A 26454-nucleotide genomic window follows, 5' to 3' on the forward strand; every position below is an offset into this window, starting at 1 on the left:
TGTGACACTCTAAGCTATGGTTGGGCACTTTTGTATAAAGTTCTAAATATATGTGTTTAAACATTTATTTGCCTTGATTCAGGATATTCATCGTTCCTTATTTCAGACAGTCAGTTTCATATTTGGGATAATGCATATGAATAAATAAAAAATTTCTTACCTTAAAATTTGAATTTTTTTCCTGTGGGCTGTTAGGCTCGCGGGGGCTGAAAATGCTTCATTTTATTGCTTCATTCTTGGCGCAGACTTTCTTGGCGCAAAAATTTTCTTGTCATTGACGTTTTTGCGCCAAAAATGTCGGCGTTACCAGACGTGGCGTCATTTTTGGCGCCAAAAGCATTTAGGCGCCAAATAATGTGGGCGTCTTTTTTGGCGCTAAAAAAAATTTGAGCGTCATTGTTGTCTTCACAATATTTAAGTCTTATTGCTTCTGGTTTGCTAGAGGCTTATTCTTTGGCATTTTTTCCCATTCCTGAAACTGTCATTTAAGGAATTTGACCAATTTTGCTTTATATGTTGTTTTTTCTATTACATATTGCAAGATGTCTCAGGTTGACCCTGAATCAGAAGCCACTTCTGGAAAATCACTGCCTGATGCTGGATCTACCAAAGTTAAGTGTATTTGTTGTAAGCTTGTGGTAACTGTTTCTCCGGCTGTTGTTTGTGATGAATGTCATGACAAACTTGTTAATGCAGAAAAATATTTCCTTTAGTAATGTTCCATTACCTGTTACTGTTCTATCAACATCTAATATTCAGGGTGTTCCTGTTAACATAAGAGATTTTGTTTCTAAATCTATTAAAAAGGCTATGTCTGTTATTCCTCCTTCCAGTAATCCTAAAAGGTCTTTTAAAGCTTCTCATGTTTCAGATGACTTTTTAAACGAACATCATCATTCTGATTCTGTTTCTGATACTGATTTTTCTGGTTCAGAGGATTCTGTTTCAGAGATTGATACTGATAAATCTTCTTATTTATTTAAAATGGAATGTATTCGTTCTTTACTTAAATAAGTCTTAATTGCATTAGAAATAGAGGATTCTGGTCCTCTTGTTACTAAATCTAAAGGTTTGAATATGGTTTTTAAATCTCCTGCAGTTATTCCGGGGGGTTTTCCCGTCCCTGATGCTATTTCTGAAGTAATCTCCAGGGAATGGAATAATCTGGGTAATTCATTTACTCCTTCTAAATGGTTTAAACAATTATATCCTGTGCCATCTGACAGATTAGAGTTTTGGGACAAAATCCCTAAAGTTGATGGGGCTATCTCTACTCTTGCTAAACGTACTACTATTCCTACGGCAGATAGTACTTCCTTTAAGGATCCTTTAGATAGGAAAATTGAATCCTTTCTAAGAAAAGTTTACTTATGTTCAGGTAATCTTCTTAGACCTGCTATATCTTTGGCAGATGTTGCTGCAGCTTCAACTTCTGGTTAGAAGCCTTAGCACAACAAGTAACAGATCATAATACTCATAGCATTGTTAATCTTCTTCAACATGCTAATAATTTTATTTGTGATGCCATCTTTGATATCATTAGGGTTGATGTCAGGTATATATCTTTAGCTATTTTAGCTAGAAGACCTTTATGGCTTAAAACTTGGAATGCTGATATGTCTTCTAAGTCAACCTTGCTTTCCCTTTCTTTCCAAGGGAATACATTGTTTGGTTCACAGTTGGATTCTATTATTTCAACTGTTACTGGGGGGAAAGGAACTTTTTTACCACAGGATAAAAAATCTAAAGGTAAATTTAGGTCTGCTAATCGTTTTCGTTCCTTTCGTCACAAACGGGAACAAAAGCCTGATCCTTCCCCTACAGGAACGGTTTCAGTTTGGAAACCATCTCCAGTCTGGAATAAATCCAAGCCCTTTAGAAAGCCAAAGCCAGCTCCCAAGTCCACATGAAGGTGCGGCCCTCATTCTAGCACAGCTGGTAGGGGGCAGATTACGTTTTTTCAAAGAAATTTGGATCAATTCGATTCACAATCTTTGGATTCAGAACATTGTTTCACAAGGATACAGAATAGGCTTCAAGATAAGGCCTCCTGCAAGAAGATTTTTTCTTTCCTGTGTCCCAATAAATCCAGTGAAGGCTCAAGCATTTCTGAAATGTGTTTCAGATCTAGAGTTGGCTGGAGTAATTGTGCGAGTTCCAGTTCTGGAACAGGGGCTGGGGTTTTACTCAAATCTCTTCATTGTACCAAAGAAGGAGAATTCCTTCAGACCAGTTCTGGATTTAAAAATATTGAATCGTTATGTAAGGATACCAACATTCAAAATGGTAACTATAAGGACTATTCTGCCTTTTGTTCAGCAAGGGCATTATATGTCCACAATAGATTTACAAGATGCATATCTGCATATTTAGATTCATCCAGATCACTATCAGTTTCTGAGATTCTCTTTCCTAGACAAGCATTACCAGTTTGTGGCTCTACCGTTTGGCCTAGCAACAGCTCCAAGGATTTTTACAAAGGTTCTTGGTGCCCTTCTATCTGTAATCAGAGAACAGGGTATTATGGTATTTCCTTATTTGGACGATATCTTGGTACTTGCTCAGTCTTCACTTTTAGCAGAATCTCATACGAATCAACTTGTATCGTTTCTTCGAGAACATGGTTGGAGGATCAATTTACCAAAGAGTTTGTTGACTCCTCAGACAAGGGTAACCTTTTTAGGTTTCCAGATAGATTCAGTGTCCATGACTCTGTCGCTAACGGACAAAAGACGTCTGAAGTTGGTTTCAGCTTGTCGAAACCTTCAGTCTCAATCATTCCCTTCGGTAGCCTTATGCATGGAAATTCTAGGTCTTATGACTGCTGCATCGGACTCGATCCCCTTTGCTCGTTTTCACATGCGACCTCTTCAGCTCTGTATGCTGAACCAGTGGTGCAGGGATTATACAAAGATATCACAATTAATATCTTTAAAACCGATTGTACGACACTCTGACGTGGTGGACAGACCACCATCGTTTAGTTCAGGGGGCTTCTTTTGTTCTTCCGACCTGGACTGTGATCTCAACAGATGCAAGTCTGACAGGTTGGGGAGCTGTATGGGGGTCTCTGACAGCTCAAGGTGTTTGGGAATCTCAGGAGGCGAAATTACCAATCAACATTTTGGAACTCCGGGCAATTTTCAGAGCTCTTCAGTCATGGCCTCTTCTAAAGAGAGAGTCATTCATTTGTTTTCAGACGGACAATGTCACAACCGTGGCATATGTCAATCATCAAGGAGGGACTCACAGTCCTCTGGCTATGAAAGAAGTATCTCGAATACTTGTTTGGGCGGAATCCAGCTCCTGTCTAATTTCTGCGGTTCATATCCCAGGTATAGACAATTGGGAAGCGGATTATCTCAGTCGCCAGACATTACATCCGGGCGAGTGGTCTCTTCATCCAGAAGTATTTCTTCAGATTGTTCAAATGTGGGGACTTCCAGAAATAGATCTGATGGCTTCTCATCTAAACAAGAAACTTCCCAGGTATCTGTCCAGATCCAGCGATCCTCAGGCGGAAGCAGTGGATGCATTGTCACTTCCTTGGAAGTATCATCCTGCCTATATCTTTCCGCCTCTAGTTCTTCTTCCAAGACTGATTTCCAAGATTCTAAAGGAACGTTCGTCTGTTCTGCTGGTGGCTCCAGCATGGCCTCACAGGTTTTGGTATGCGGATCTTGTCTGGATGGCTACTTGCCACCCGTGGACTCTTCCGTTAAGACCAGACCTTCTATCGCAAGGTCCTTTTTTCCATCAGGATCTCAAATCCTTAAATTTGAAGGTATGGAGATTGAACGCTTGATTCTCAGTCATAGAGGTTTCTCTGACTCTGTAATTAATACTATGTTACAGGCTCGTAAATCTGTACCTAGGAAGATATATATTATCGAGTTTGGAAGACTTACATTTATTGGTGTTCTTCTCATCATTTTTCCTGGCATTCTTTTAGAATTCCTAGAATTTTACAGTTTCTTCAGGATGGTTTGGATAACGGTTTGTCTGCAAGTTCCTTGAAAGGACAAATCTCTGCTCTTTCTGTTCTTTTTCACAGAAAGATTGCTAATCTTCCTGATATTCATTGTTTTGTGCAGGCTTTGGTTCGTATAAAACCTGTCATTAAGTCAATCTCTCCTCCTTGGAGTTTGAATTTGGTTCTGGGGGCTCTTCAAGCTCCTCCGTTTGAACCCATGCATTCGCTGGATATTAAATTACTTTCTTTGAAAGTTTTGTTTCTTTTGGCCATCTCTTCTGCTAGAAGAGTTTCTGAATTATCTGCTCTTTCTTGTGTCTCCTTTTCTGATTTTTCATCAGGATAAGGCGGTTTTGCGAACTTCATTTAAATTTTTACCTAAGGTTGTGAATTCTAACAACATTAGTAGAGAGATTGTAGTTCCTTCATTGTGTCCTAATCCTAAGAATTTTAAGGAAAGATCGTTGCATTCTTTGGATGTGGTTAGAGCTTTGAAATATTATGTTGAAGCTACTAAAGATTTCCGAAAGACTTCTAGTCTATTTGTTATCTTTTCTGGTTCTAGGAAAGGTCAGAAGGCTTCTGCCATTTCTTTGGCATCGTGGTTAAAGTCTTTGATTCATCATGCTTATGTTGAGTCGGGTAGAACTCTGCCTCAAAGGATTACAGCTCATTCAACTAGGTCAGTCTCTACTTCCTGGGCATTTAGGAATGAAGCTTCGGTTGATCAGATTTGCAAAGCAGCAACTTGGTCTTCTTTGCATACTTTTACTAAATTCTATCATTTTGATGTGTTTTTCTTCCTCAGAAGCAGTCTTTGGTAGAAAAGTACTTCAGGCAGCTGTTTCAGTTTGATTCTTCTGCTTATAATTTCAGTTTTTTTCATTATAAGATTTAAACTTTGTTTTGGGTGTGGATTATTTTTCAGCGGAATTGGCTGTCTTTATTTTATCCCTCCCTCTCTAATGACTCTTGCGTGGAAGATCCACATCTTGGGTATTCATTATCCCATACGTCACTAGCTCATGGACTCTTTCTAATTACATGAAAGAAAACATAATTTATGTAAGAACTTACCTGATAAATTCATTTCTTTCATATTAGCAAGAGTCCATGAGGCCCACCCTTTTTTGTGGTGGTTATGATTTTTTTGTATAAAGCACAATTATTCCAATTCCTTGTTTTTTATGCTTTCGCACTTTTTTCTTATCACCCCACTTCTTGGCTATTCGTTAAACTGATTTGTGGGTGTGGTGAGGGGTGTATTTATAGGCATTTTGAGGTTTGGGAAACTTTGCCCCTCCTGGAAGGAATGTATATCCCATACGTCACTAGCTCATGGACTCTTGCTAATATGAAAGAAATTAATTTATCAGGTAAGTTCTTACATAAATTATGTTTTTTCAGCTTTTAGGCACTCCAGTCAGCAGATGTATCTCCTTTCTTCTTCAGACCTTTTTTTGCTAGCTGAGAACTACAACATACCCCAGACCAGCTTTAGGTGCCCTGTAGCCCCTGTTATGCTTGCTATGGAGTATTTAAGACATCATTTTAGCCTCAAGAACACCTCAGACCAGCCTTTTTCCCCTGCAGCCTCATTCACATAAGATGTGAACTACGCAATACCTTAAGCAAGTTTTGTCTCCCTGGCCCCTGTAATGACAACTACATTGCTACACTAGATCTATGCACCATGCAGTTTGCTATGAGCAATGTCAGACCTCATACCAGCTTCAAGTTCTCTACAGTCAATGTTATGCTGGCTTTAAACCACATTTCGTCCCCTGCAGCCCTTTTCCTTTCAGCTATAAATCACAGCAGATCTCAGACATGCCTTAACTTCCTTAAGTGAGGTCAGAAAAAGATAAATTCCCATGCAGCTCTACTTATGCCAGCTATGCGCAATATAAAAGCTCTCTCATGCCCCCTTTAGCCCTTACCTAAATCAGTGTTGTTCCTGGCTACCTGTTTATCCTATGCATAGTATATCTGTAATAAGCATAATGTAGTGGTAGTTTTTGTAAAAGGGGTGCCCTGTGCCTGGTTGTTGCACAAAGATTGCTGCTGGGAAGACAAAAGGAAGAACTAATGATAGTATGTATTCCACAAAGCAATGGGTTAAACACATTGTACCACTCAGTCACAGGGAACTGCTGGTCCACAGCGGAAACTGCTTCTGACCCAATCATCAGCACTAGTTGCATGATTTAGATAGATCATGCAATTTAACAAACTTTTCAATTTGCTATTATCAAATGTGTTCTCTTAGTATCTTTTGTTGATGAATATACCTAGGTAGGAGCAGAAATGCACTACAAAGAAATAGCTGGTGACTGGTGCATTTACATATATACCTCTTTTCATTGGCTTATCAGATGTGTTCAGCTAGCTCCCATTAGTGGATTGCTGCTTTTTATTCTACTTTTCAAAAAAGAATACCACAAGAAAAAAAAAACATATTTAATAATAGAAGTAAATTGGAAAGTTGTGTAAAATTGCATGCTCTACCTGAATCGTGAAATCCATTTGTACTTTAATGAAAAGAACATGTAAAATGCCTCTTCTCTGTGTGCTATTGTATGCAATGCATTGCACTCTTCCAAAAAAGTTTGACACTCATTTCTTTTGCATTTTTTTTTTCAAGGGCAGATGAAACTGCTGTGCAACAACCATCTAAAGGACCGTCTCAAACCAATGGAGCAGGTACAGTTTATTCTTAATTTTCTCAATTATATTTTAAAACATTGGCCTTAGTTGATAAGAATTATTCTCTAGTGTAGTCTGTAGGTATAATAATATGAGTAGAGCAAGAGATAAATAGCACTCTCATCCATACACCTCAGCAGATGTCAATGTAAACTGTATGGGAAAATTAGCTTTCCATCTTGCTGGTACCATGATGTATATTGTTTTTATAGGATAGGATGAAAATATACAATAAATGAGTTCCCAGTTCTACGGTTGGATGCAGCTAAAGCCTTACCTAAATTTTGACCCTTTCTAAAATTAGGAAATATTTTGTGTGTTGGTCATAAATTATGACGCTCAAGGCCTCTAAAATATTGATATACGGCCTCCTTGTGTAAGGAGGTTTGCCATCGCTGCTATAAATTACAGAATATTTCTTGGTGATTGTCTTGTTTTTTCTTTGCTGTTAAAGGGACAGTCTACACCAGAATTTTTATTGTTTTAAAAGATAGATAATCCCTTTATTACCCATTCCCCAGTTTTGCATAACCAACACAGTTATATTAATATACTTTTAACCTCTGTGATTATCTTGTATCTAAGCCTCTGCAAACTGCCCCTTTATTTCAGTTTTTTTTGACAGACTTGCAGTTTAGCCAATCAGTGCCTGCTCCCAGATAACTTCACGTGCACGAGCAGTGTTATCTATATGAAATACATGAACTAACACCCTCTAGTGGTGAAACACTGTTAAAATGCATTCTGAAAAGAGGTGGCCTTCAAGGTCTAAGAAATTAGCATATGAACCTCCTAGGTTAAGCTTTAAAATAAGAATACCCAGAGAACAAAGCAAAATTGGTGACAAAAGTAAATTGGAAAATTGTTTAAAATTACATGCTCTATCTGAATCATGAAAGTTTATTTTCGCCCTAGACTGTCCCTTTAATACCTTTAATACAGAATTAAATGCTGAGAAGTAAGGTAGATTTAAGACTTATTTCAAGAAGGGTTTTTCTATGATAGACAGCTACTTCATAGGAGGTAAAAAAATATATTAGACTCAATAGAGGAAAGCATTATTCTACCTCTTATCATGAGCTGAGCAAGATAGTAATGGGATGATTAATTTAAGCTGCTCTCTTTCAGATTTTAGGAGCCAGAATGCCACGGCACCTAATATTATCCATCTCCTATTTTAGGGGTTTTCAAACCTGTCATTGGGCCTCCCTAACAGGACAGATTTTCAGGATTTCCTTGGCAAAGATCAGGTTAATAGGATATGCTCCATTTCAGATATCCTGAAAATCTAGCTTAGGAAAGGCTGAGGACAGGTTTGAAAACCATTGTTCTAATTTGTTCTTAAATGGATAGTCTAGCCAAAGTTTAAACTTTCATGATTCAGGTAGAGCATGCAATTTTAAACAACTTTCTAATTTACACCTATTATCAATTTTTCTTCTTTCTCTTGATATCTTTATTTGAATGTAAGCTTAGGAGACGGACCATTTATTTCATGTAAATGGCAAGAGTCTATGAGCTAGTGACGTATGGGATATACATTCCTACCTGGAGGGGGCAAAGTTTCCCAAACCTCAAAGTGCCTATAAATACACCTCTCACCACACTCACACCTTGGTTTTACAAACTTTGGCTCCTATGAAGGTGGTGAAGTAAGTTTGTGCTTGATTTTTTATGATTCTTCTATGATGAGCGCTTCTAAGCATTCTGAAGCCCAATTCCTCTCAGAGTACATTGTTTGTAAGAGGGACGTGGAGAGTGTATTGCCTGTTTATTTTTATGGTTTCACTCATGGGAAATCTTTTCAAGGGTTCTCTGTTATCGGTCATAGGGATTCATCTCCTACCTCCCTTTTCAGATCGACGGTATACTCTTATATACCATTACCTCTGCTGATAGTTTTCAGTACTGGTTTGGCTGTCTGCAATATGTGGATGGTGTCTTCGGTAAGTATCATTATTTAAGACACTCTCAGCTATGTTTGGCGTTTTATGTATTAATATAAAGTTTTAAATATATGTATTTACTTATGTTTGCCATGAGTCAGGTCTATGTATATTTCCCTTTGAAGTCTAACAGTTTCAGTATGAGAATCATGTTTTAGGAAGTAATTTTTTACCTGAGGTTTAGTCTTTTCTCTTGTTAAGTGTATCCAGTCCACGGATCATCCATTACTTATGGGATATTAACTCCTCCCCAACAGGAAGTGCAAGAGGATTCACCCAGCAGAGCTGCTATATAGCTCCTCCCCTAACTGCCATTACCAGTCATTCTCTTGCACCCAGCAACTAGATAGGTCGTGTGAGAGGACTATGGTGATTATACTTAGTTTTATATCTTCAATCAAAAGTTTGTTATTTTAAAATAGCACCGGAGTGTGTTATTACCTCTCTGGCAGAGTTTGAGGAAGAATCTACCAGAGTTTTGCTATGATTTTAGCCGGAGTAGTTAAGATCATATTGCTGTTCTCGGCCATCTGAGGAGTGAGGTAAACTTCAGATCAGGGGACAGCGGGCAGATGAATCTGCATAGAGGTATGTAGCAGTTTTTATTTTCTGACAATGGAATTGATGAGAAAATCCTGCCATACCGATATAAAGTCATGTATGTATACTTTACACTTCAGTATTCTGGGAGAATGGTACTTCACTAGAATTACACTGTAAGAAAGACATAAAGCTGTTTAATAACTAGAGATTATGTTTAACGTTTTTGCTGGAATGTAAAATCGTTTTCATTTGCTGAGGTACTGAGTGAATAAATGTTTGGGCACCATTTTTCCACTTGGCAGTTGCTTAAATCTGTTTTTTCTGTCAGTTTCTGTTCTCCCTCACTGCTGTGTGTGTGGGGGAGGGGCGCTTTTACTATGCATCAAATATTTCAGTCAGCAACTCATTGTATTCCCTGCATGATCTGGTTCATCTCTACAGAGCTCAGGGGTCTTCAAAACTTATTTTGAGGGAGGTAATTTCTCTCAGCAGAGCTGTGAGAATTATAGTTTGACTGAAATAAAAACTTTTATACTGTAATTTGTTTCCTGCTTTCAGAAATTGTTATCTTTGCTAATGGGATTAAACCTTTGCTAAAGTTGTGTTGTTTACAAGGATTGAGGCTATAACTGTTTCAATTTATTAATTTTTAACTGTCATAGATCTTCTGTGCTTCTTAAAGGCACAGTACTTTTTAATATTATTCTATTTGAATTGTATTTCCAAGTTGCAAGTTTATTTGCTAGTGTGTTAAACATGTCTGATTCAGAAGATGATACCCGTGTCATTTGTTGCAATGCCAAAGTGGAGCCCAATAGAAATTTATGTACTAACTGTATTGATGCTACTTTAAATAAAAATCAATCTGTACAAATTGAACAAATTTCACCAAACAACGAGGGGAGAGTTATGCCGACTAACTCGCCTCACGTGTCAGTACCTACATCTCCCGCTCAGAGGGAGGTGCGTGATATTGTAGCGCCGAGTACAGCTGGGCGGCCATTACAAATCACATTACAGGATATGGCTACTGTTATGACTGAAGTTTTGGCTAAATTACCAGAACTAAGAGGTAAGCGTGATCACTCTGGGGTGAGAACAGAGTGCGCTGATAATATTAGGGCCATGTCAGACACTGCGTCACAATTTGCAGAACATGAGGACGGAGAGCTTCATTCTGCGGGTGACGGTTCTGATCCAAACAAACTGGATTCAGATATTTCAAATTTTAAATTTAAGCTGGAAAACCTCTGTGTATTACTAGGGGAGGTGTTAGCGGCTCTGAATGATTGTAACACAGTTGCAATACCAGAGAAAATGTGTAGGTTGGATAAATATTTTGCGGGTACCGGCGAGTACTGACGTTTTTCCTATACCTAAGAGACTTACTGAAATTGTTACTAAGGAGTGGGATAGACCCGGTGTGCCGTTCTCACCCCCTCCGATATTTAGAAAGATGTTTCCAATAGACGCCACCACACGGGACTTATGGCAAACGGTCCCTAAGGTGGAGGGAGCAGTTTCTACTTTAGCTAAGCGTACCACTATCCCGGTGGAGGATAGCTGTGCCTTTTCAGATCCAATGGATAAAAAGTTAGAGGGTTACCTTAAGAAAATGTTTGTTCAACAAGGTTTTATATTGCAACCTCTTGCATGCATTGCGCCTGTCACGGCTGCAGCAGCATTTTGGTTTGAGTCTCTGGAAGAGACACTTGAATCAGCTCCATTAGATGAGATTACACACAAGCTTAAAGCCCTTAAGTTAGCTAACTCATTTATTTCAGATGCCGTAGTACATTTAACTAAACTTACGGCTAAGAATTCCGGATTCGCCATTCAGGCACGCAGAGCACTGTGGCTAAAATCCTGGTCAGCTGACGTTACTTCTAAATCTAAATTGCTTAATATACCTTTCAAAGGGCAGACCTTATTCGGGCCCGGGTTGAAAGAAATTATCACTGACATTACAGGAGGTAAAGGCCATGCCCTGCCTCAAGACAGAGCCAAACCTAAGGCTAGACAGTCTAATTTTCGTTCCTTTCGTAATTTCAAAGCAGGAGCAGCATCAACTTCCTCTGCACCAAAACAGGAAGGAGCTGTTGCTCGCTACAGACAAGGCTGGAGACCTAACCAGTCCTGGAACAAGGGCAAGCAGGCCAGGAAACCTGCTGCTGCCCCTAAGACAGCATGAATCGAGGGCCCCCGATCCGGGAACGGATCTAGTGGGGGGCAGACTTTCTCTCTTCGCCCAGGCTTGGGCAAGAGATGTCCAGGATCCCTGGGCGTTAGAGATCATATCTCAGGGATACCTTCTAGACTTCAAATTCTCTCCCCCAAGAGGGAGATTTCATCTGTCAAGGTTGTCAACAAACCAAATAAAGAAAGAGGCGTTTCTACGCTGCGTACAAGATCTTTTATTAATGGGAGTGATCCATCCGGTTCCGCGGTCGGAACAAGGACAAGGGTTTTACTCAAATCTGTTTGTGGTTCCCAAAAAAGAGGGAACTTTCAGGCCAATCTTGGATTTAAAGATCCTAAACAAATTCCTAAGAGTTCCATCGTTCAAAATGGAAACTATTCGGACAATTTTACCCATGATCCAAAAGGGTCAGTACATGACCACAGTGGATTTAAAGGATGCTTACCTTCACATACCGATTCACAAAGATCATTACCGGTATCTAAGGTTTGCCTTTCTAGACAGGCATTACCAGTTTGTAGCTCTTCCATTCGGATTGGCTACGGCTCCGAGAATCTTCACAAAGGTTCTGTGTGCTCTTCTGGCGGTACTAAGACCGCGAGGAATTGCGGTAGCTCCGTACCTAGACGACATTCTGATACAAGCTTCAAGCTTTCAAACTGCCAAGTCTCATACAGAGTTAGTACTGGCATTTCTAAGGTCGCATGGATGGAAGGTGAACGAAAAGAAGAGTTCTCTCTTTCCACTCACAAGAGTTCCCTTCTTGGGGACTCTTATAGATTCTGTAGAAATGAAGATTTACCTGACAGAAGACAGGTTAACAAAGCTTCAAAATGCATGCCGTGTCCTTCATTCCATTCAACACCCGTCAGTAGCTCAATGCATGGAGGTGATCGGCTTAATGGTAGCAGCAATGGACATAGTACCCTTTGCACGTCTACATCTCAGACCGCTGCAATTGTGCATGCTAAGTCAGTGGAATGGGGATTACTCAGACTTGTCCCCTACTCTGAATCTGGATCAAGAGACCAGAAATTCTCTTCTATGGTGGCTTTCTCGGCCACATCTGTCCAGGGGGATGCCATTCAGCAGGCCGGACTGGACAATTGTAACAACAGACGCCAGCCTACTAGGTTGGGGCGCTGTCTGGAATTCTCTGAAGGCTCAGGGACAATGGAATCAGGAGGAGAGTCTCCTACCAATAAACATTCTGGAATTGAGAGCAGTTCTCAATGCCCTTCTGGCTTGGCCCCAGTTAACAACTCGGGGGTTCATCAGGTTTCAGTCGGACAACATCACGACTGTAGCTTACATCAACCATCAGGGAGGGACAAGAAGCTCCCTAGCAATGATGGAAGTATCAAAGATAATTCGCTGGGCAGAGTCTCACTCTTGCCACCTGTCAGCAATCCACATCCCGGGAGTGGAGAACTGGGAGGCGGATTTCTTAAGTCGTCAGACTTTTCATCCGGGGGAGTGGGAACTTCATCCGGAGGTGTTTGCCCAAATACTTCGACGTTGGGGCAAACCAGAGATAGATCTCATGGCGTCTCGACAGAACGCCAAGCTTCCTCGTTACGGGTCCAGATCCAGGGATCCGGGAGCGGTTCTGATAGATGCTTTGACAGCACCTTGGACCTTCGGGATGGCTTATGTGTTTCCACCCTTCCCGATGCTTCCTCGATTGATTGCCAGAATCAAACAGGAGAGAGCATCAGTGATTCTAATAATGCCTGCATGGCCACGCAGGACTTGGTATGCAGATCTAGTGGACATGTCATCCTGTCCACCTTGGTCGCTACCTCTGAAACAGGACCTTCTGATCCAGGGTCCCTTCAAACATCAAAATCTAATTTCTCTGAAGCTGACTGCTTGAAAATTGAACGCTTGATTTTATCAAAACGTGGTTTTTCTGAGTCAGTTATTGATACCTTAATACAGGCTAGGAAGCCTGTTACCAGAAAGATTTACCATAAGATATGGCGCAAATACTTATATTGGTGCGAATCCAAGAGTTACTCATGGAGTAAGGTTAGGATTCCGAGGATATTGTCTTTTCTACAAGAAGGTTTAGAAAAGGGTTTATCCGCTAGTTCCTTAAAGGGACAGATTTCAGCTCTGTCCATTCTTTTACACAAACGTCTGTCAGAAGTTCCGGACGTTCAAGCTTTTTGTCAGGCTTTAGCTAGGATCAAGCCTGTGTTTAAAACTGTTGCTCCACCATGGAGTTTGAACTTAGTTCTTAATGTTTTACAGGGGGTTCCGTTTGAACCCCTTCATTCCATTGATATCAAGTTGTTATCTTGGAAAGTTCTGTTTTTAATGGCGATTTCCTCGGCTCGAAGAGTCTCTGAGTTATCTGCCTTACATTGTGATTCTCCTTATCTGATTTTTCATTCAGACAAGGTAGTTCTGCGTACTAAACCTGGGTTCCTACCTAAGGTGGTCACTAACAGGAATATCAATCAAGAGATTGTGGTTACATCTTTGTGTCCTTATCCTTCTTCGAAAAAGGAACGTCTGCTACACAATCTAGATGTAGTCCATGCCCTGAAATTTTATCTACAGGCAACTAAGGATTTTCGACAAACGTCTTCCCTGTTTGTCGTTTATTCTGGTCAGAGGAGAGGTCAAAAAGCTTCGGCTACCTCTCTCTCCTTTTGGCTTCGTAGCATAATACGGTTAGCCTATGAGACTGCTTGACAGCAGCCTCCTGAAAGAATTACAGCACATTCTACTAGAGCTGTGGCTTTCACTTGGGCCTTTAAGAATGAGGCTTCTGTTGAACAGATTTGCAAGGCTGCAACTTGGTCTTCTCTTCATACTTTTTCCAAATTTTACAAATTTGACACTTTTGCTTCTTCGGAGGCTGTTTTTGGGAGAAAGGTTCTTCAGGCAGTGGTTCCTTCCGTATAAAGAGCCTGCCTGTCCCTCCCGTCATCCGTGTACTTTAGCTTTGGTATTGGTATCCCATAAGTAATGGATGATCCGTGGACTGGATACACTTAACAAGAGAAAACATAATTTATGCTTACCTGATAAATTTATTTCTCTTGTAGTGTATCCAGTCCACGGCCCGCCCTGTCACTTTAAGGCAGGTAATTTTTCCATTAAACTACAGTCACCACTGTACCCTATGGTTTTCCTTTCTCTGCATGTTTTCGGTCGAATGACTGGTAATGGCAGTTAGGGGAGGAGCTATATAGCAGCTCTGCTGGGTGAATCCTCTTGCACTTCCTGTTGGGGAGGAGTTAATATCCCAGAAGTAATGGATGATCCGTGGACTGGATACACTACAAGAGAAATAAATTTATCAGGTAAGCATAAATTATGTTTTTTTCCAATTTGACTTGTTTTTCCTTAAATTTTTGCTGGCAAATCTAGGCTCGCGAGGGCGCAAAATGCTATTATTTGTGTCATTTTTGGCGCAGAAATTTTTTTGGCGTAAATTTGCGTCTATAGTGTCGCAAGTTTTGTCAGCGAGTTGCGTCATTTCCTGATGTCGATTGGTGGCAACAAAATTTTTACTTTGCGTAATGCGTCATTTTTGGCGCCATATATATTTTTATTATATTACCCCACTTCCTTTATGCTCCTTGCTCTCTTTATATTCTAGAGGGCTATGCTGTTTGCTTTTCTGCTTATTTAGCATATGCATTTTTTCCCATTCCAGTAACTGCTATATGAGGAAATTGGATATTATTTTGTTTAAATTTTATTTTACATTTTACAAGATGTCACCATCTGATCCTGTCTCAGAAGCTACTGTAGGAACCATGCTGCCTGAACGCAGTTCTACCAAAGCTAAGTGTATCTGTTGTAAGCTAGCTGAGATTATATCTCCGGCTGTAGTATGTAACAGTTGTCATGATAAGCTTTTGCATGCCGATAATGTTTCTTTTAGTACTAGTACAGCGTCTGTTGTTCCCTCAACATCTAATGTACATGAAATCCCTGTTGATATGAAAAATTATATTACTGATGCAATACAGAAGGCTCTCTGGTTCAGAAGATCCTACTACAGACATTGAAGTTAATAAATCTTCTTATATTTTTAAGATTGAATATATCCGGTCTTTGTTGAAAGAAAGTATTCGTTACTTTGGGTATTGAGGAGTCGGATCCTCTTGATAACAAATTCAGTAAGCATTTAAATTCTGTTTTTAAACCTCCTGTGATTACTCCTGAGGTTTTTCCTGTTCCAGATGCCGTTACTGATGTGATTGCTAAATAATGGTCTAAGCCTGGTGCTTCTTTTAATCCTTCTTCTAGGTTTAAAAAGTTATATCCTTTACCAGCGGCTAATTTGGAATTTTGGGAAAAAGTCCCTAAGGTTGATGGGGCTATTTCTACTCTTGCCAAGCATACTACTATTCCTATGGAAGATAGTACTTCTTTTAAGGATCCTTTAGATAGGAAGATTGAATCCTATCTAAGGAAAGCTTATTTACTTTCTGGCTATATTCTCAGGCCTGCCATTTCTATGACTGATGTTGCAGCTGCATCAACTTTTTAGTTGGATAGCCTAGCAAATTGGGAAACGGATTCTGATTTTTCTAGCATTGTTCGATTGCTTCAACATCCTAATCATTTTATCTGTGATGCTATTTTTGATATCATCAAGATTGATATTAAATCTATGTTTTTAGCTATTCTAGCTAGAAGAGCTTTATGGCTTAAATCATGAAATGCTGATATGGTATCTAAAGCTAGATTACTATCGCTCTCTTTCCAGGGTAATAGTTTATTTGGTTCTCAGTTGGATTCTATTATTTCCACTATCACTGGGGGGAAGGGATTTTTTTTGCCCCAAGATAAGAAGTCTAAGTTTAAATTTAAAGCTTCTAATCGGTTTCGTTCCTTTTGTCAGAATAGAGAACAGAAACCCACTCCTTCCCCTAAGGACTCTGGTTCCAATTGAATCTTCAAGTTGGAATAAATCCAAGCCTTATAAAAAGTCAAAGCCAACCCCCAAGACTGCATGAAGGTGCGGCCCTCAATCCAGTTCAACTGGTGGGGGGCAGATTGAAATTATTTTAAAGCATTTTGGCAGATTCTGTTCAGAATCATTGGATTCAGAGCATTGTTTCTCAAGGGTATCAAATAGGTTTCAGAATAAGACCTCCTGTGAGGAGATTTTTTTTCTCTTTCATGTTCCAACAAATCCTGTAAAACCTCAGGCTTTTCTGAAGTGTGTTTCAGATCTGGAGCTTTCAGAGGTGATTATACCAGTTCCGCTTCAGGAACAGGGTCAGGGTTTTTATTCAAATCTATTCATTCAGACCAGTTCTGGATCTGAAGTTTTTTAATCATTTTGTAAGGGTCCCAACTTTCAGGATGGTGACTATAAGGACTATTCTGCCTTTTTTTCAGCAAGGACATTACATGTCCGCAATAGACTTACAGGACGCTTATCTTCACATTCCGATTCATCCATATCACTATCGGTTTCTGAGATTCTCTATTCTAGACAAGCATTAACAATTTGTAGCTCTTCCATCTGGCCTAGTGACAGCTCCAATAATCTTTTCGAAGGTTTTTGGTGCTCTTCTATCTGTAATCAGAGGGCAGGGTATTGTGGTGTGTCCTTATTTGGACGATATCTTGGTACTAGCTCAATCTTTTCCTCTAGCAGAATCTCACACAAATCAACTAGTGTTGTTAATTCAAAGTCATAGTTGGAGGATCAATTTACCAAAGAGTTTATGGATTCCTCAGACAAGGGTCACCTTTTTAGGTTTCCAAATAGATTCAGTGTCCATGACTCTGTCTTTAACAGAAAAGAGACGAATTCAATTTGGTTTCAGTCTGTCGAAACCTTCAGTCTCGATCATTCCCTTCAGTGGCAATGTGCATGGAAGTTTTAGGTCTCATGACTGCAGCATCGGACGCAATCCCCTTTGCTCATTTTCATATGAGACCTCTGCAGCTTTGTATGCTGAATCAATGGTGCAGGGATTATACTAGAATATCACAATTGATATACTTAAATCCTAACATTCAACTCTCTCTTTTCTGGTGGTTGGACCATCATCGGATTATTCAAGGGGCCTCTTTTGTTAGTCCTTCCTGGACTGTGATCTCAACAGATGCAAGTCTCACAGGTTTGGGAGCTGTCTGGGGGTCTATAGCAGCCCAAGGGGTTTGGAAACCTCAAGAGGTGTGGTTACCAATCAATATTTTAGAACGCTGTGCTATCTTCAGAACTCTTCAGGCCTTGCCTCTGTTAAAGAGAGAACTTTTCATTTGTTTTCAGTCAGACAATATCACAACTGTGGCATATGTCAATTATCAGGGAGGGACTCACAGTCCTTTAGCAATGAAAGAAGTATCAAGAATACTTTCTTGGGCGGAATCCAACTCTTGTCTAATTTCTGTGATTCATATCCCAGATGTAGACAATTGGGAAGTGGATTATCTCAGCTGTCAGACTTTGCATCCGGTGGAGTGGTCTCTCCATCCAGATGTGTTTTTTCAGATTGTACAGATGTGGGGTCTGCCAAAAATAGATCTGATGGCTTCTCATCTAAACAGAAAACTTCCTAGATACCTTTCCAGGTCAAGGGTCCTGGTGGAAGCGTTAGCAGTTCCTTGGTCTTTCCAAGTTGCTTATATTTTTCCGCCTCTAGTTCTTCTTCCAAGGGTGATCTCCAAGATCATAATGGAACAGTTGCATGTGTTTCTGATAGCACCAGCATGGCCTCACAGGTTTTGGTATGCGGATCTTGTCCGGATGTCCAGTTGCCAACCTTGGCCAGACCTTCTGTCTCAAGGGCCGTTTTTCCATCAGGATCTCAAATCGCTAAATTTGAAGGTATGGTAATTGAACGCTTAGTGCTTAGTCATAGAGGTTTCTCTGACTCAGTGATTAATACTATGTTGCAGGCTCATAAGTCTGTTTCTAGGAAGATTTATTATCGGGTTTGGAAAACCTATATTTCATGGTGTTCTTCTCATAAATTATCCTGGCATTCTTTTAGAATTCCTAGAATTTTACAGTTTCTTCAGGATGGTTTGGATAAAGGTTTGTCTGCAAGTACTTTGAAGGGACAAATCTCTGCTCTTTCTGTTCTATTTCATAGAAAGATTGCTAAACTTCCTGATATTCATTGTTTTGTTCAGGCTTTGGTCCGTATCAAGCATGTTATTAAAGGGACATTAAACCCAAATTATTTATTTCATTATTTAGATAGAGAATACCATTTTAAACAACTTTCTAATTTACTTCTGTTATCTAATTTGCTTCATTCTCTTGATATTCTTTCCTGAAAAGCATATCTAGATAGGCTCAGTAGCTTCTGATTGGTGGCTGCACATAGATGCTTCATGTGATTGGCTCACCCGTGTGCATTGCTATTTCTTTAACTAAGGATAGCTAAAGAATAAAGCAAATTAGATAATAGAAGTAAATTGGAATGTTGTTTAAAATTGTATTCTCTGTCTGAATTATGAAAGAAAATTTTTGGGTTTAATGTCCCTTTAAGTTTATTTCTCCCCCATGGACTCTTAATTTGGTTTTAAAGGCTTTGCAGGCTTCTCCTTTTGAGCCTATGCATTCTTTTGTCAGTATATACCAGGGTAATAAATATAATTTATTTTTTATTATTCTTTAAATCAAACCCCCAATTAAAATGTATATTCGAAACACTTTGAATTATATTTATAGAAACTAGATTATGAATCAACCATACGCATGTATGCTGTTACAATATTCTATACAGCAGATCATTAAAAAATATACCTTTTTAAAATTAACCTTATTTACAATGAATCGCATTAAAATACCACAGTGAAATACCAGAATGTGAACCGCTAACTTCACAGTGTTTAGATAAACAATATACCAAGATACTTCACACAAATCTTACTGGGTCTCAATAGATTTAAGATATACTTTCAGACAAGTATAATTAGTAACTTAGCCCAAAAATTATTCTATATAATTTCAATTAAAAACACCAGAAATTGTATATATATACAGTATATATATATATATATATATATATATATATATATATATATATATATATATATATATTTATTATTATTATTAATGCAAACCGCTAATTTGTGTGACTAGCTAAGACTACACAGGACTGGATATAAGCATAAAATACAAAGTGTCCTTTTAAAATTATTAACTTCAATTAAACTGTAGTAACAATGAATGTATTTGCTTTAAAATATTAAATTATAGTCACTGCCATACGTTACAATATAACCAAATGATTATTCAGTTTCCAGAATTTCTTGTGGGTCATCTGAGAAGGATTTATCCACTATATCGCAAAAGTACAGGCCTCAAAACTGTCATCTTCCTTTATTCAAGCAAGTGTCCCAAAATGGCAGAGAATCTACTTGTCATAAAGCCTGTGTATTTTCCTCTTCAAACGTATGCGTCTTTGAGTCTATGTCTCCTTTGTCTACTGTGTGTGTGTGTGTCTTTATTCAAAAAAATAGAGAATCCCTCCTCCTTTTCTTTAATCATTCCCACAAGATTTTGATAGGCCCTTAACGGAGCTTGTCCCTGATTGGTTTACTGGGAACATATGGTCATTTTTTTTTAATGATTTTTATTGAGGTTCAGTACATTGTACAATACACAAGCAATAGAGCATTTGGCATACAAATACAAAAAAAATAAGATAATATCATACAGTTGCATTAACAGAAAAACACAATCGTATCTGTTACATCACAGATACATTTAAAAGAAGCCGAATAGCCTGTTTGTTAAACAAAACTTATACAGTTGAAATGCCACTGCACTGCACCATGCACTGGATTGCTCTTGATAACTTACATGGAAAAAAAAAAAAACTAAACCTTTTTTCCTTTTTTCCATAGATTTAACTGTATTTCTCCTATAAGTAGTTGAAGCAACATTTGGGCTTCTGACAAAATAAACATATTTCTTTTGGACGAGAATACAGAAAAGGGTAATATATATTAAGCATATGGATTATATAAATGATAGCAACAAATAATACTACTAAATGTCCTATAGCTATTATAAATAGAGGTATGTCAAAGTATATTATTATTGACCATTTTGTTAGCAGAGTTGTTCTATTTATAAGGGTAGTATTAAAGGCCATGGTCAAGTAGGGAATGCCGCAACCCGATTCCACCCAGGTTGGCGCCAGATCGCAGCGACACCCCATCTCTATCAATGTTACAACTGACCACCTCATAAAGAAGTATAACTGTAGGGAGAATTAATCTAAAGACAGTATAGCACTGTAACTCTTTATTATAATAGTTTATATTGTAAAATATATTAAAGTAGTGGGTTTAAAAGTATACCTATAATAGAGTATATAAATTATTGTGGTAAAAAGCGAGGGAAACCGCACTTTGGTCTCTGGTTATAATTTGCAAATACCAGAGTACTTTTAGGATATAGGGGGGGGGGGTAGGAGCCTAGATGAAATAACTTAGCAGTATACAAGGCCTAAAATTGAGTAGGTATGGCTGGAACGAACAATTATATATATATATATATATATATATATATTTATATATATATATATATATATATATATACACACACATACAAAGCACGTGAATTGTATAGAAGCATTTTGACCCAAGGCTTTTAGCTGGCTAGAATAACTATAACTAAATTAATAGCTATCAGTATGGTAATGACACAATATAATATATAGCCGCCAAAAAGAGGATGCAGACCTTCCAGTAGATGGAAATTATAGTAATCAAACTATGAATTAAACATTAAACAAGAAATTAACTAGTTCCACAAAGAAATATATCATACAGGACACCAAGCCGACATTGCTTTTAAGCAAATTAACTATAGCTATGAGCATATAAGAATTAGCTTCCCCATGGCCATGGAGAGCAGAGTAATAGGATTAGCCTCCAACACATAACTGTTATAAACCTCAGATTGTCAATATTTTAAAGGTACCTAGGTTAGTACATAGTGTAATGAAACTTGGTATATTCCCTACTCATACGGCTAATATAGATTCTTGACATCTTGAAATTTAGCTTTGTCAGGGACATGCACGAGTATGTGAGATTCCCATACTATCATATATACTGTCTTAATCACATGTAGTCTAACTATATGATCTACAATGGTCTATCTTGTCTCTTCTCAAAAACTATGCTATTATAGGCTGATAAGTTGCCCCGCAAAGCTATGATAATAGATGCTAATAAGTTGTTGATTTTAGTTGTTAGCATAGTGTTAAAACTAAGCTGAACAGAGTAGCTGAGCAAGGAAATCTTTTTAGGACTAAGACACAAACTAAACATTAACTTATATCAAAGTAGCTTTCATCTATACTCATAAAGTAATCCCATTTTATAAACACTATGCTTTATGACCTATATACCCAGTATTAATATCGAACAAAGGACTGAGAAAGACTAGAACTCATGGGCCCATTACTTATTAATCCTCTCCAGAGTTAGCCTGTGTGTTATAATGGGGTATGTATGCATGAAGTATGTGTTAAGGACCTTCTGACCCACCAAGGACCTCAAACTTAGCTGTTAAAGAGCTAAGATCACATTCAATTTTAAAATCAACAAAGGAACATGTAACTGCAGACAACGTTGCTGAAATAAAGATAGTTGATACTAGCATATAATAACCTCCTGTACACATCAGTTTAACCTAGCCTAGTAAAGAACAAAACTCAATATGAAAGTTTCAATATCGACAAGTTTGAAAAATAGTTATATGATCACATTTAAATGTCTAAGCAACACATATAACTTAATAAATATATTATAGGGAGAGCATGTTTTAGCCTTAGCTTAGAATAGGTGTATTCATAGTCATAATAAAAACCAAAGGAAGACATTCAGGGTTTGCGATTGTGAAATGAAACGCGCAGTTCTGCAACTTAACCCTTTATTTAGCCAACTCCAGATCGGCTTCAACCATGCGTTAGGGCCCACAGGTACACATTCACTGTAGTTGATGTCTCTAATTTACTCCTATTATCAATGTTTCTTCGCTCTCTTGCTTTCTTTTTTATATAAAGATAGCAAGAGAGCGAAGAAACATTGATAATAGGAGTAAATTAGAAAGTTGCTTAAAATTGCATGCTCTATCTGAATCACAAAATCTATTTTTTGGGTTCAGTGTCCCTTTAAGTTCCTTGAGTCTCTGGCCACACTGTTTTCTGTAAGCTGGGCTTATCTGAGCGGTCAATTATATATTTAGAAATGGTAAATTGCCGGAGCTATGTAAGCATGCGACCGCTCAGGTTCAATGCTGGCTCTACCCCCCAACATATGGTCATTTGACACTATAATTCCCTTTTTAGCAACTCTCGCACAAACCACTAGATGGCAGCAGACAACCACAAATGCAGTCTCACCATCAACCATCGCTGCAGTACAAATATCTCACCTTAAAATGTTTATTTAAAATACCATAATTTCTTGTATTAATAAACTTATCTGGTCAATATATATATCCCATTTAATATAATTGAAAATGTACAATTTAAGATCAAACACGAGTATATTATCAATTCTATGTTAAAATATGCTTATTGGGGTCTGATTTCTTTTCAATATAAATATAGCCCATATATTTGTACATCTCTTGATAGTGTTATTTTGAGTGCATGAAAAAAAAAAACACAATTTATATATAATTTATGGGACAATTTACCGTTTTCTTCTCGGTCTGAAATGAAAGAAACAATGTTGTTGTTCTGAAGTGAGTTGGTTAAACACTTAAAATAGTTACATATTCACTTTAGATTTAAAGGTATCTTATGCGTTAGACACATCTCCCAGGTTTATATATATATATATATATATATATATATTTATATATATATATATATTAATATATATTTTTTTTTATATATTTATTTATTTTTATATATTTATTTATATATATATATATATATATATATATATATATATGTTATTTAAGTATTTTAAATATATTTAAAAATTATAGACAAATCATTTATATGACTTTCTAAGTATACATTCTGCTATTTAAAAAAAAAAAAGTTTTCACCACATCTCGTGAACAGTAGATCCTGTTTGTCTAACTTAGCAGGGACAATTTAACACCTGCATGCAAAGCGGTTCCCCCTGATGAAAAACCTGTTTATTTTGCATATAGTTAGGCCTCAAAGAATTCAGTCCCAGACCCAGCGACTGTATATCTCTACATGGGGTCATTCATTTTATTACCCATCTTGGTCAGGAAACCCATATATGGACATATACATCTGAGGGCTCCATAATGCTAATATTTACTTTGAAGTGGCCCATTGGTCTTATCTATACAAAGGTCTAAATCCTTTGTTCTCAGCTTGTCTTAAGCAGTGAGGTGGCAGGGGTCATAGTGAGACCAATTCTATTTATATCTGTTAGATATTAGTTTAATGGAATTATTATTAAATTATGTGACACATCTGTATTTAAGGTTACTTCACAGGTACCCTGACACTTTGGATATTAGACTACTTTCTTGTTCCTTTTGGCTATCTCTTCTGCTAGAAGAGTTTCTGAATTGTCTGCTCTCGCTTGTGAATCTCCTTTTCTGATTTTTCATCAGGATAAAGCTGTTTTGCGGACTCTGTTTAAATTTCTTCCTAAGGTTGTGATTTCTAACAACATTAATAGGGAAATTGTTCTTCCTTCTTTGTGTCCGAATCCTAAGAATTCTCTTGAGAAATAGTTACATTCTTTGGATGTGGTAAGAGTTTTGAAATGTGGAAGCTACTAATGATTTCAGAAAGACTTCTAGTCTATTTGTTGTCTTTTCTGGTTCTAGGAAAGGTCAGAAAGCTTCTGCCATTTCTTTGGCATCTTGGTTAAAGCTTTTGATTCACAAGGCTTATTTGGAGGCGGGACGGTCTCTTCCTCAGAGAATTACAGCTCATTCTACTAGATCAGTTGCCACTTCGTGGGCTTTTAAGAATGAAGCTTCTGATGATCAGATTTGCAAAGCAGCAACTTGGTCTTCTTTGCATACATTTATAAAATTTTACCACTTTGATGTATTTGCTTCTTCTGAAGCAGTCTTTGGTAGAAAAGTTCTTCAGGCATCTGTCTGTTTGATTCTTCTGTTTATAAGAACTTATTTTGTGGGTTTAACTTCTCAGCGGAAATAGCTGTTTTTATTTTATCCCTCCCTTTCTAGTTTCTCTTCTGTAGGCTTCCACTTCTTGGGTATTTTATCCCATACGTCACTAGCTCATGCACTCTTGCCATTTACATGAAGGAAAATTAATTTATCAGGTAAGTTCTTACATAAATTATATTTCTTTCATAATGGCAAGAGTCCATGAGGCCCACCCTGTGTTTGGTGGTTATATTTTTTGTATAAAAGCACAATTTGTTTTCCAGTTCCTCTTTTTTGTATGCTTTTTTACTTCTTTTTTACACCTCACTACTTGGCTATACGTTAAACTAAGGTGTAAGTGTGGTGAGAGGTGTATTTATAGGCACCTTGAGGTTTGGGAAACTTTGCACCCTCCTGGTAGGAATGTATATCCCATACGTCACTAGCTCATGGACTCTTGCTATTATGAAAGAAAGGACTTATGTTTTTTTGTTCAGCACCTGGGTAGCACTTGTAGCCACCAATTGGCAAGCGCTACCCAAAAATCGTCCGGCTCCTAAGCTTAGTCTTACTTTTTCAAATAAAGATACCAAGAGGACAAGGAAAAATTGATAATAAGAGTAAATTAGAAAGTTGCTTAAAATTGCATGCTCTATCTGAATCATGAAAGTTTAATTTTTAATAGACTATCCCTTTAAATTTGGTATAAAAATGTAAAGCCATGAGTTCACCTATACATAAACTAGGCTAGACCAAGTCTCCTTTAGATATATGATACTTGCAATGAGTTAGGACACTATAAAAGTCTAGAGTATGGATTCTGCACTAGGTTTACCCTAAGTAAATCTGTCCCTGTGTCACTAGACATTTTTATGAAAAATATTATTAGTATTTAATCTATATAAGGGACATTACTTCTCTACTCTTATTTCTACACTTTCTTCTAACCCAAATCATCTGTTCTCCACGTTCAATACTGTTCTCCGCCCACCCCCACCTCCTACTACAATTTTTCTCTCAACTCAATATTTTGCCAGCTATTTCAATAACAAAATCGACTCCATCAGAAATTAAATTGGCTCTCAGCATACTACCGGTCTCCCACCCCCTCAAGAGCTCACAATTATCCCAAACCCACATAGCTATAAATTTAGCTCTTTTGCTCGTTAGAGGAAGACGTTTCTGCCCTTATACTGCCCTTGGATTGTCTAAGTGTGCATCAGAGATCCGTGGTTTTTTTTCTTTTTGTTTAGCTGGCATGGCCGGAGAGTTAGCTTTAGTGTTTTTTAAATATTTATCCATGTGCATCTATCATAAGTGTATATTTCTTTCATGTAATTGGCAAGAGTCCATGAGCTAGTGACGTATGGGATATACATTCCTACCAGGAGGGGCAAAGTTTCCCAAACCTCAAAATGCCTATAAATACACCCCTCACCACACCCACAATTCAGTTTTACAAACTTTGCCTCCCATGGAGGTGGTGAGACGTTTTTGGCTCCAAAAAATATGTGCGTCATACTTGTTGCCAAAAATGTGGGCGTCATACTTGGCGCCAGTTTTTTTCACATTATATCAGTCTCACTTTTTAGTTGCTTCTGGTTCCTAGAGGCTTGTTTTGTTTTGCTTTTTTTTCCCATTCCTGAAACTGTCATTTAAGGAATTTGATAATTTTGCTTTATATGTTGTTTTTTTTATTACATATTGCAAGATGTCACTACCTGACTCTGGATCAGAATCTACTTCTGGAAAGACGCTGCCTGATGTCGGTTCTACCAAAGCTAAGTGCATTTGTTGTAAACTTTTGGTAACTGGTCCTCCGTCTGTAGTTTGTGTTAGTTGTCATGATAAACTATCAAACGCAGATAATATTTCCATTAGTAATAATCCATTACCTGTTGTTGTTCCTTCAACATCTAATGTTCAGGATGTTCCTGTTAATGTAAGAGAATTTGTGTCTAATTCTATTCGGAAGGCTCTGTCTGTTATTCCTCCTTCTAGTAAACGTAAG

General features: G+C 37.9%; 1 protein-coding gene across 1 annotated transcript in view; it reads left to right on the forward strand.

Moving 5' to 3' along the window:
* The window catches only part of GRAMD4 (GRAM domain containing 4), an 837450-nt gene that overhangs the window by 480037 nt on the left and 330959 nt on the right, over positions 1 to 26454 (forward strand). The window contains exon 5 of the mRNA XM_053716614.1: positions 6618 to 6676. Within this exon, the coding sequence (XP_053572589.1) occupies positions 6618 to 6676 (59 nt within the window). The remainder of the gene's footprint in view (positions 1 to 6617; positions 6677 to 26454) is intronic.

This window comes from Bombina bombina, chromosome 6 (genome assembly GCF_027579735.1).
Source record: "Bombina bombina isolate aBomBom1 chromosome 6, aBomBom1.pri, whole genome shotgun sequence".
NCBI classification, from domain to species: Eukaryota; Metazoa; Chordata; class Amphibia; order Anura; family Bombinatoridae; genus Bombina; species Bombina bombina.